Source organism: Erpetoichthys calabaricus, chromosome 3 (assembly GCF_900747795.2).
Source record: "Erpetoichthys calabaricus chromosome 3, fErpCal1.3, whole genome shotgun sequence".
Classification (NCBI taxonomy): Eukaryota; Metazoa; Chordata; class Cladistia; order Polypteriformes; family Polypteridae; genus Erpetoichthys; species Erpetoichthys calabaricus.
Genome location: NC_041396.2, coordinates 306933899 through 306946344, shown reverse-complemented (window position 1 = coordinate 306946344; position 12446 = coordinate 306933899). Strand labels below are relative to the sequence as shown.

At 44.1% G+C, this 12446-nt stretch overlaps 1 protein-coding gene across 1 annotated transcript in view; it reads right to left on the bottom strand.

The window, feature by feature from the left end:
• LOC114649215 (prostaglandin E synthase 3-like) overlaps window positions 1-11146 on the bottom strand; it is a 37459-nt gene extending 26313 nt beyond the window's left edge. Inside the window, exon 1 of the mRNA XM_028798701.2 lies at window positions 10981-11146. Within this exon, the coding sequence (XP_028654534.1) occupies window positions 10981-10982 (2 nt within the window). The 5' untranslated portion in view covers window positions 10983-11146. The remainder of the gene's footprint in view (window positions 1-10980) is intronic.
• Between the last annotated feature and the right edge of the window lie 1300 nt (window positions 11147-12446).

The window sequence follows — 12446 nt, the reverse complement described above, 5'->3', positions numbered from 1 at the left end:
ACTGTATGTCGGTTTTGTTGATCATTAGGAAGGCAGTATGATGTACAGTAGTGGCTGGCATAAATCCCCAAGTTCTATTCTAACCTGCACTTCACTGAACGTCAACCATCACAAAATATCTGTAAACAGACGACATATTGTGATCTTGCCAGTCTCCTTGGATGAAGGGGATCAGCCAATGTAATAATGTAACCAAAGTAATAATTAATTAGACTTTTAGCAATAGCTGCCTTTGCTCAATACGTTGCCTGCCGCCAAGAAACTGCATATCATGGGCTGCCAATGCAAACATCCCTTACAGCAGGCTCGACAAATAACCGCTACCAAGAGGTCACCCCATGATGTAATCTGGTTGTGCTGCTGCCAGATTATTTTAATCAACGAGACAATGTGTGCCCCTTCCTCCATCTGCAATAAATACTGCATTTATGGGCTACAAAACCATGAAAACCTCACCTCACAATCACATTGGGATTCTGTCCGCTAAATTCGGGCAGTCTAGTGTGCTTAGTGGCTCCAGCATGCAGAAGTCAGGACAATGTTGTGTAAGATGCACTGAAAATCAGTCCATTATAAAAACACAAAAGTGAGCCACAGACAAGTCTGCCGTAACATTTTTTTCAAAAACGAGTACAGTCAGGCCCAGACTTATGGCTTCATTTGAGTCCATCCATCAGGCCCGTATGTCGGTCACAGAAACAGAGGCTCTGTGGGTCACCAGTATGCATACTTCAGCTGCCGGTTCGGAGTAGCACAAACTGATAATCGAGTCTTGGCGGTCTGTTTTTCTGGTGCCTCACAGTACTTTTAAACTGCCATTCAGTGCCCCTCACACAGAGCAGTGCCATGACGCTGTGCTTCCCAAATTCCACAGGGAGCGACTTGTTGTTCTTGTGTCACTGTGACCAATCGACACGTCGTATATTAGACAATGCTTGGCGATCACGTGTTGGTGCTTTGTGGTGAAAACCCGTATTTCATTTGTTGGTGCTTCACGGTGATAGATTTATACTTCATGGGTGGAAAGCTTGTGTAGGGTAGTGGGAATGAAGAAATCGATTGTAAAATGAAAGTACCAGGCTCATCGATTATTCACACCCACTCATCAGTAAAACAAAAAATTAGAGGGAACTCTTGGCCACGAGTACAAATGACCTCAACTAGGCACATGACTGTATGTAAATAAATCTGTGAACTGGACAGATTCTGAAATGAGGGAACAAAGTACAAACCTTAACGTCCATGAGATGTGTCCACGTTCAATCGGAATTACAGCTGCTCTTAAGCTAGAAAAAAACAAGCTTCATCTTGAAAGGCTGTAACAATGCACCGGGCAGGGCAAGGGGTGAAACTAGGTGGAGTGTAACTTAAGGAAACAGTAGTTGTCGTCGTCATCTTCTTTCGGCTGCTCCCGTTAGGGGTTGCCACAGCGGATCATCTTCTTCCATATCTTTCTGTCCTTGTCATTTTGCTCCGTCACACCCATCACCTGCATGTTCTCTCTCACCACATCCACAAACCTTCACTTAGTCCTTCATCTTCTCCTCTTCCCTGGCAGCTCTATCCTTAGCACCCTTCTCCCAGTATACCCAGCATGCATCTCTCCTCTGCACAACTTTGTCTCCTAACTGTCCAACTTGAGCTGACCCTCTAATGTCCTCATTTCTAATCCTGTCGGTCCTCATCACACCCAATGCAAATCTTCGCATCTTTAACTCTGCCACCTCCAGCTCTGTCTCCTATGCCACCGTCTCCAGCCCATATAACATCGCTGGTCTCACTACCGTCCTGTAGACCGTCCCTTTCACTCTTACTGATACCCGTCTGTCACCAATCACTCCTGACACTCTTCTCCACCCACTCCACCCTGCCTGCACTCTCTTCTTCACTTCTCTTCCTCAATCCCCATTACTCTGCACTGTTGATCCCAAGTATTTAAACTCCTCCATCTTTGTTAACTCTACTCCCCTCATCCTCACCATTCCACTGAGCTCCCTCTCATTCACACACATGTATTCTGTCTTGGTGGTCCTACTGACCTTCATTCCTCTCCTCTCATATCTCCACCTCTCCAAGGTCTCCTCAACCTGCAGATCACAATGTCATCAGCAAACATCACAGTCCACGGGGACTCCTGTCTAATCTCGTCTGTCATCCAGTCCATCATCATTGCAAATAAGAAAGGGCTCAAAGCCGATCCCTGATGTAAACCCACTTAATAAACAGTAAAAAAAAAAGCAATTAATACATATATTACTGTTATAATGATGTGATAATGGACAAAATGTACTTGTCTTAAAATATTATTGTATATAGTGCAACAAGCAATAAAAGGAACCATACAATCCAAAACCATTATGGTAGAACACTACAAAGCAGAGTACAAAATAACACAAAAGGACAAGTGGGCTATCCACACACTGAACTTTCAAGGCCTGTTAACTTCATACAGTGGTGGTGGTGGTGACAGTTTAAAGACTGTGGACACTCTTAAATGACAGGGTAGCAATTAAAATCGCTGAAGAGAACAGGTGGGTATTCATTAAGGATTTGAAATTCTGTTGCTGAAAACATGAACAGCTCCCTAATGCGCTTTAACTGTTTAGAAGCTTCATTTGATACGACACTCCATCCTAGATTACATTGCAGATTCAAGCATACAGTATGCCAGCTTTGCCAATCATTAGGAAGGCAGTATGATGTAGTGGCTATGCCCGTTGACATTAATCCCCAAGGGTGACAATTCAGTTCTCACCTTCGCTTCAGTGAGTCACTTGCCTGTGCGCCAACCATCACATAAAGTGCCAGTCTCCTTGGATGAAAGGAATCAACCAAATTTAATATTTATAAACTTTAAGCGATGGCTGCCTTTGCTCAATAAGCTGGCTGTCGCCAAGAAACTGCATATCATTTGATGCCATTTCAAACAACTCTTACAGCAGGCAAGACAAATAACCAAGAGGGCACCCCATGATGTAATCTGGTCGTGCTGCTGCCAGATTTTAATCTAACAAAGAATATGTGGCTCTTCCTCCATCTGCAGTAAATACGAACGGCTACAAAACCATGAAAACAGTCACCTCGGGATTCCGTCCCCTTACCTCGAACAGTCTAACGTGCCCGAGGCTTCCATGTTATTAGCATCAGGTTTGCGGGTGTTGTAATCAGGCACCTTATTCAGAAAGCCCTGATGCCAGGCAAACACTGTGCAACTTTTTTTTCCTCCAAGATTTTAAGCCAGTTTTGATTTTCAGAGTTGGCCCAAATTTCAGCTTTACTGGCCTTCGTTTCAAGCGCAGTAGGAAAGGGGTTGCAATGCCTGACTGCACCATACAATGTGGCTGTTGTATGATGGGAAGACTTTCTGTCATGTCAGAGATTTTCTGTGCACCGTATGAGCAGCCTCACGAGACGATCTTCTAATGTCGCCATCAAATTTCCCAAAATTCATTGTGCATCAACTGCAGTACATTTTTGGGTACTGTCATTGTCATCCCAATATTTTTTTTCCCCCAAAAAAGTTCTCATATACAACTAAATGACAAAAAAAACATCTTAGGAAATGTTTACTGGAAGAACCCGAGATATAAACACACAAAAGTAAACTGCACAGATTATGTACCTCCAAATCATTCTGTAAAGTGACGGCCTGTATTGTGTGTGCCTCAACAATCCAAATGTCCAATTACACCTGCCCTTTTCTTTTCTTTTACTTTCAAAGTACAGCACAACAACAGTCAGCAAAGCCGCTCTTTTCTTTGTTGACATTTTCAGGAGCCTGTGGCCATATTGATTTTTCTGAAATAGTAAAACTTTACTACAAAATGTCAATGGTTAAAAAAAAAATTAGTCAAGGCCACGTACTCATGACCAGACCAAACATACTCATACGGTTATAAAACACATACGACTGACAACTTGATCATATAGTGCGAGTAGTGTCCACCCAAAATGAATCAATAGACATTATCAAACTCTCGTTTCAACGCTGATTTGTTTTTTGTTTTGTCGGAGTCCTATGGTGGTCCCTTGGCATCAGTGACATTTTGATGAGGCTACAACCTGCAGCACTCAAGTTGGACTTCAGCAAGAATTTCACATCACGAATGAGACACGTAACATCAGACCTTAGTCGTATTTTACCAGAACTTTTGACGTCTCTATGCACCACAGTGAAATAGAGGGGACTGGGGAGGGTCTGGACAGCCAGGTGGTGAAAGCTCAATGGACTGAAATGTTATGTTTATTTACTTCAATGCCAGCTAGGCCAGGCTCCTTTATTCATTGCTAAATAAAAAGTATGAATATTAAACGCATAACTCGTAAAAATCTCTTTATATATTAGCACATAAGAAATTTGACAAACGAAAGGCCCACTGTTCCATTCCATCTGAACTAGCGTAGTGCTGAGGTGTCACCCAGTGTATGGCTGCACTCGGGTTTTAATCTGGATCCTGAGTTGGTTTGACGTGTGGTGGGTGCGGCAATGTGCTTTATCAGTGCCTGTTCCTAACCTCTCTAGAGCTGCTGGATAATAAAATCCCATGTAACTTATAATGCACAGGTAGCAGTTTGCCAGGCTTTTGTTTAAAGAAAAATAAATACAAGTAAAAGAATGAAAGGAGTCTTTGAAGTTGCAGCTCTGTGGCTTGTACGACATTAACCCAGCTCCCAATATGTACCTACCCTCATGCGTCCATCACAGTGTATCCCGTAAAATCACCCCAGAGCTCATTCAAAAGTGACCGAGCTGCGTGTTTAGAATAATCTGGATGAAAACAGGCCCAACAAAGCTTGCAAGTCCTACAAACTTAATTCTGCCTGATCAATTGACCACCCAAAATGTTTACAGAACTTGCCCTCATTGCTTAGGGAGCTACAGCAAGCTATCTTCAGTCCACTTCAAACATCCACCGCTTGGACAGAACTCTGCCCCCTAACACAGTAACAAAGGGTACAACCTGAAAGCAGTGCCATCATTGTGAGCCCCCACACTCCGACTCACTCTTACTAGGATATTTCAGAGAGGACAGCCAACCTAAAAAATATGCCTTCGGGATGGACACAAGGACGCTGGGAGAAGAAATAAACTCAGCTGGGTAAGAGAATGATCCCCGAGTCTGGAAGTCTGGAGCTGTGAAGCAGCAGCAGCAGCAGCAATAACCACCCAATGCCATAATAATGCTGGGAAAGTGTCCAAACTAATTAAGTTTGTCTTTATTTGCACTTTAATTTGAAATAATTGTTTGGGTTCACTCATTTCATAGAAGCTGCCAAGTCAACAATAATACAAAACTATATTGCTGAAAATAGAAAAATTCTGAACCAAGTGAACAACTGGGTGAATCTCAAAAAAGAAACACTACCAGGGTAGTGCAAACTCATGAAAGTGAAAAGTCACGTGGAGTGTGTAAGTGAGGACCTGTGGACAGAAGAAAAACAACTTTAAAGCAAAGGTAGCTGGCCAAGAGAAGCACTGAACAGCAAATTAGATGGAAATGGGCTAATGGGAAATAAAGGAATAACGATATCAAAAAAAATATAATATTTATATATATATATATATATATATATATATATATATATATATATTATATAAAATCCAATGTCCGTCTATCTATGTTCGCTTTTTCACGAGAGAACTACTTAACGGATTTAGATCAGGTTTTTTTTTTTTTATAATTTGCTTGAACATTCCAGTTGATTGTGTGACTTCTCTCATCGGGCCAAGTATCCAAGAGAGAGGCTTGGGGGCAGAGCCCTCCTCACTCACTCACGTGCCAGCCTCCGTTCGAGTCGCTCTATCTCTCACCACGTGTTGGAGCATACCTTGTCTCCACTTTGCTAGTGATACCGGTTTGTTTATTGATTTTTAAAGTTTGTCCTGTTTCACTGCTATGCTGGCAGAGCTGCAGGGGACAGCTAGTGTGTGTGTGTGTGTGTGTGTGTATATACAGTGGGGCAAAAAAGCATTTAGTCAGCCACCATTTGTGCAAGTTCTCCCACTTAAAAAGATGAGAGAGGCCTGTAATTTTCATCATAGGTAGACCTCAACTATGAGAGACAAAATGAGAAAAAAAAAATCCAGAAAATCACATTGTCTGATTTTTGATACATATATATCCATCCATCCATTTTCCAACCCGCTGAATCCGAACACAGGGTCACGGGGGTCTGCTGGAGCCAATCCCAGCCAACACAGGGCACAAGGCAGGAACCAATCCCGGGCAAGGTGCCAACCCACCGCAGGACACACACAAACACACCCACACACCAAGCACACACTAGGGCCAATTTAGAATCGCCAATCCACCTAACCTGCATGTCTTTGGACTGTGGGAGGAAACCGGAGCGCCCGGAGGAAACCCACGCAGACACGGGGAGAACATGCAAACTCCACGCAGGGAGGGCCCGGGAAGCGAACCCAGATCTCCCAACTGCGAGGCAGCAGCGCTACCCACTGCGCCACCGCCATGAAAATATAAAATATAAAAATAAAGAAACAAAGCTTCAGGATTGGCTTAAAGAAATACTTCCCTGAAAAATTACTTTTTTTTTTTTTTTTTTAATAATGTTACTTACCCCATGCAGTCTGTAGTGGTAGCCATGAAAAACGTTTAATCTTGTGCTTTTATAGAAAACGGATAAAAAGTTTCTGTTTCAATGGGAACATGATGACCAACATCAGACAACAGCAAGCAATGTCAAAAATTTCCACGAAAAACAAAATTTCACATTACGTCATTCAGTCACATGCATTATTCTCTAAAATATCATTAAATAACCTTGGAAAATGGAAGTAGCCCACGGACATGATGCTCCTTCACACGGAATTATGCTTTTCAATTGAGGACAGGACTCTGGACCAATAAATGACGGGAAGAGGCAAGCCTTGAACTGAAAAGGAAGACCACATGTGAAGGAAGTGCCCATTTGTGGGTTACTTCCATCTTCTGGATTTGTTTTATGATATTTTAGTGAAAAATGCATGTGTTCTGCACATTGTGAACATTTCTTTTCCCCATGAATGTTTAGGATAAATGCTGGACAACAGCAAAGGGCATTACAATCGGTTCCCATTTTATCAGACACTAACTTTTTCTGCGGCGGGCTGGCACCCTGCCTGGGGTTTGTTTCCTGCCTTATGCCCTGTGTTGGCTGGGATTGGCTCCAGCAGACCCCCATGACCCTGTTGTTAGGATATAGCGGGTTGGATAATGGATGGCTGGATGGACTACCATTTTTTCTTTTTTCTACAATCCACATGGAGTAACATATAAAACAATGTAATTGCTGGGTGAACAATTCCTTTAAATGTGGACATCATGAACCCACCTTCATGTGGAGAGGTCATTGCAGTTTTCACACATTTCATATGTTTTGCCATGTATTTCTCATTTCTCAGTGAACACCTGAATGCTAATCTACCTTTAGGTTCAGGCACCCTTGGATTAGTCGGTATGCTCTTTATTGAACTGTGTGGATTTTAGCAGTCCAAACACATATTGTCAATAATGAAAGATGTTATTTTGTGGGAATTAAGTGGATAGGACTGATGAGCTCTGTTGGGTCGAACAGCCCAATCTTGTTAAACTCGTTTTAATGTTCTTATGTCATGTTAACGGGTGGCTGTGTACACATGAACACCCTGTGATGAGCCATAAAATAATTACAGCAACTTTAATAAGAAATGACTTTGAAAATTACCTACACGAAAATAGCATACTTCGTAAAAACCAGCAGGGATTTATGACAGGAAGATCTTGTCAAACCAATCTCTTCAATTTCTTTGAACGGGCATCTGCAACATGACAGAACTGACTGACGATCAAAAAGCTTTTGACTCAATTGTCTCACAGCAAAGATTAATTCTGAAACTAGAAGCTGTAAGGCATCAGAGGTAACGGACAAAACAGGAGCTTGAGTTGAGTTAACGGACAGGAGGGAAAGAGTACAGAAAAGAGGAGTGAGGTCATCAGTGGAGTCCCTCAGGGGTCTGTCATCAACCACTGCTGTTTCTGAGTTACATTTATGACACAGATTCCGCTGTAGATAGTATACTTGTGAAATTTGCAGATGTCACGAAAACTGGAGATGGCAAAATCAAATCAGGAAGAGCTGGATAAGCTTCAGAACTGGACAAACACATGGAAAATGGAGTCATTACTTAACTTTTTATATTGCACTTTGAGATTTACTGCTAATGTAAAGTGACCCTATGAATAAAATGCATTATTATTATTTAATGCAGAGAAGTGCAAAGTGTTCCATGTGGGCAAAAGGAGCATCAATTATAAAAACAAAATGGATGACACTGAGCTACAGGAAGAGACCTCTGAAAAGGATTCTGGTGCTTACTGGGACACGACTTTCATCATCATAATTTGCAGAAGCCATTAAAAAGGCAAACAAGATGTTAGGTTCTAATATAACAACTACTGAATGTGAATCAAGAGATATTATTCTTAGGCTGTATAGTATACCAGTGAGACAACATCTGGAGGATTCTGTGCAGTCTCATTTGTAAAACTTTGCATGGAATCAAACATGAAAATATGTGAACACCATAAAAGCAGGAAAATGTTCAATCAAATAGGGTCATTTCTATGCATTTTGCATTTATAAACCCCAATGACCTAGTAAATGTGCATAGGTACATGAACTTCAAACTCAGCCTTGTTGGCGCGCTGAAACAACCAAACATGCTATGCTAATCAACCACATACATATGTCATCACAATGATGCCTAAGACCGTCACTGGTTGTCAGAGCAGTCACCCACCGGACATTTTGAGACTCTGTCACCTGCATTCAGGAGTATTTCCTTCGCAATTGACTGTGCGAGATCAAGTATGCTATTATAGCACCTCTTCTCTGCGTTCTGGGGGTCAGGGAAAGGCATAAGGTGCCAGCATCTGGGAAGACAGCTGTTACCACCTGGACAGGATTGCTGTTGCAATGAATAGTACATGCCATATAAAAAAAACTGAAGGATCAGCCAGTTGTGTGACCAACAAGCCAGTCGCCACGTACATACAGCACCATCACATCTGCCAAAGCTACTCTGCCTCAAAATAAATGAATCACGGGCTGACCCAGGACATCGAGACACAATGATTGTCAGCCACATTGTGGCATCACAGATGACTTCTGCGTAACGGAATGTCACTGCTCACAGTTAACAAAAGCAGCTTCATTCTCACTGGGTGCAGCTATTGTAATGACTGGGGTCAATTACTCCGATTACATTAGAAGAACCGGACACAGCTCCAAACTGACTTTTTACATTGGCTGTAACATGTTTTGAATATATACACCTACAACAAACAAACTGTATGTAGTGCCTCATCGTTTGTTTAATGACTTCCACAAGAGCGGGCATGACAGAGTGAAGCTTGACAGAGATATGTTTGACCTGGTCAGAAGTGCCAACAGGGCAAAAATCGAAAAGTTCTTCAGTACAAATACGCAGCATTGACCCTCTTAAAAGAGAACTAAAACACAGTCTGTGAGTCATATTCACATCACATCAAGACACATTACAATAACGGCTTGAGGAAACGAATTTTATTACCCATGAGTCAGCGTTTGGCTGCATTTCCCTGCTTGATGAAAGGTGTCGCCACTTTCAACTTTCTCTGAAAAATTGCGTACAGATGGGTCAAAGTTGACAAAAAAAAAAAAAGTTCTCCCATAATTTTTTTTTTTTAAAATAAATCCTGACTTTTGCATAAAAAGCTGCGCACGCACATTGGGCCTCTTTTTGTGTGTTTTATAAATCTGACCCACGGACATAACACAACAAGAAAGAGATAGCAGCACTTAAAGCTCTGCAGAGGAGTATCCCGGGCTCGGACTCAGAGAATTAAACTGGTTTACTCTGCGTGGGGACCTCATCAAGGTCTTCAGAATCCTTACAAGCATTGATAAGGCAAGACAGTGAATACCAGTGGTGTGCATGTAGGACTGCTGTCAGGGAGCACTTCTTTATGTTGCGAGTTGTGCAAGTCTGGAACAAACCTCTGAGACATGGACTTGAAGCAGAAAACTCGACAACCTTTAAGGATCTGGATTAAATATTGAAATAGCTTAGCGATTAGCTTAACAAACAAGCGGACTGAATTGTGATCCCTCATCTGTCAAACTTCTTATGTTCAATGTGACATCTCGTTTAGGGCACATCCCAAGTATTTTAACTGCTGTTGAGCCAAGAAGGTCCTAAAGACGGATAATTGACTCCGACGTCTGTGTCGAGTAGACATGTGGCAGGACACACACACAACATGGCCAGCCTCGGACTGCCGGACAGCTGTTGGGGGGCGGAATTCGGGACAGAAAACCCCTCAACTTTAACCGTACAATAAGACGATGCTGGCTTTACAAACGGATTCTCCTCTGTAATTCAAAACTCGAGAGCAGCAGAGTCCGCTGCGCCACGTGAGTCACGACCCCCGGCATCTCGGGCGCTTTCTCCGCGCGAGCAGCGGACATTTGCGTCGCAGACCTCGGGCCGTTACAAGCTGCTGCAGTTTAGTCATCCCCAAAAATGCAATGACCAGTACTTTTTTATTTTTATTTATTTTTTTTTTAACCTTGAGGCGCACGTGAAGCCCGCCCGATTCGAAAGACCTCAGGCTGCCGTCACCCTGAAGAGACGCGCGAACTGCCACTAGCTGTCGAGCTACTCCGAGTCCGACGGAGCACGCGGGGCAATTCTAGCCGAGTCTTTCCGACCTCGCTGGTACTTCAAAACCAGAGGCACACTATTAGTCAAACTAAACGGCGGGTCTTCGAAAACCTGGCGCTTACTGTGCAGCTCTGCCTCGGCGACGGGGCCCGCTCCCCGTAGCGCGGCACTCGCAGGCAGGCGGTGAGGCCTAGCGCTGGCTCATCCCCACCTTGCACCCACACCAGGGCCGCCTGACTCCCCACCGCGGGCCCACTTCTTCCCCCCGACTTGTCCTCTGGTACCCCACTTACATGGTGATGCCTGTGTTGGGAGTCTTGCGGCTCGCCTCTCACTTGGTATCGCCCGGGCGTTGATTTGAATGGAGTCGAGAAACCCCAGAACTCAACTCGCACGTCTCTGCTTCCTCGCTCTCGCGCAGTGACGCAGCAGGCGGCGCGCTCGACGTTTCTAGAGCTCCCACACCGGGCGCGCGGTAACCGTGACAACAGCGGCGCGCCGCCGCCATGTTGGAGCCGAAATGGAAGCCGAGCGCGCGCGTTTCAAGCGGGAAAAAAAAAAAACAACGGCGGGCGCATTTCACGTCACTCATAACGGAACTACGACTCGGGCCGTGGCACGTTTAACTTCAGGGTCAGGCTGTGGACCCAGGAGACTTTGGGTGGGGTGGTCAGATAGGGCCTGTGGGTATCAGGGGATGCGGGGTTGCCTGGTACCAGCTGGAATTTGAGCCTAAAACTTCCGTTAAGGAATCCCAATTGTAATGGACGATACGATGGCACTTGTATCAGTGTGTAATATTCCAGTGCAGAGAGGCTTCATGCCAGAGTAATATCTTGCAAAGGGGGTACAGAATCCCCCTCCTAAACTGAGGCTGCAGCTTTTTATTTGTACCCAAATTTTGTAAATCTGACCCAAGCCACCGCATGGCCATGTCTTAAAATGTCTTAACAGCATCATAGGCCTCCCGGGCAAAGAAGAACACTGGAGCCCCTGTTTTGATAGCAAAACAGAAACATACATAGGCATCAGAAAAAATGTGGGGCCCCCGGGCAACTGCCCAGCCGTGCCCACGCGTTAAGACAGCCCTGAAGCTGTGCAAAGGAGACGACCAGGTGCATCTGAGAACTTAAAGCCACGTTGTACTCGGACAGACTCGGAGAATTCAACCTACTTAGTCTCCAGCAGAGGAGGCCGCATGAGGACCTAATCCAGGTCTTCCAAGTCCTCCAAGGCGTTGATGACGTCGATCCTGCAGAGTTCTTAGCTTAACGGTGAATCAGGTACTCAAAGACATCTATGGGAATGAAGGACTGGAAGCCGGGAAGCTCTTCTTTACACAAAGGGAGTCTGGAACAAGCTACTGAGTCATGGAGTTGAAGCAGGAACCTTGAGAATCTTTAAGAAGGATCCGGAGGAGATGTTGGGGCAGCTAACCAAACAAGTGACACATGAACAATGGTCTCCTCAAATTCTGATGTTCTTCTGATGTTAAATGCTGGGTGGAGCTGCATGCATAAACAAACCACTAAATCATGGAGTTGAAGCAGAAACTTTGACAACCCTTATGAAGGATCTGGAGGGACATGTTGGGACAGCTTGATAATTACCCAAACAAATGAACGACAAAGGGACTGACCTGTCCCCTCATGTTTGCCACCTCTCTAATATTCTTAGGTAGCAGTAGTGACCGCAGTCTGGGCGGGGCTAAATGCTTTAGTCACTGCAGACTGGGTGTGGCTAGATGCTTGGGTGGTAG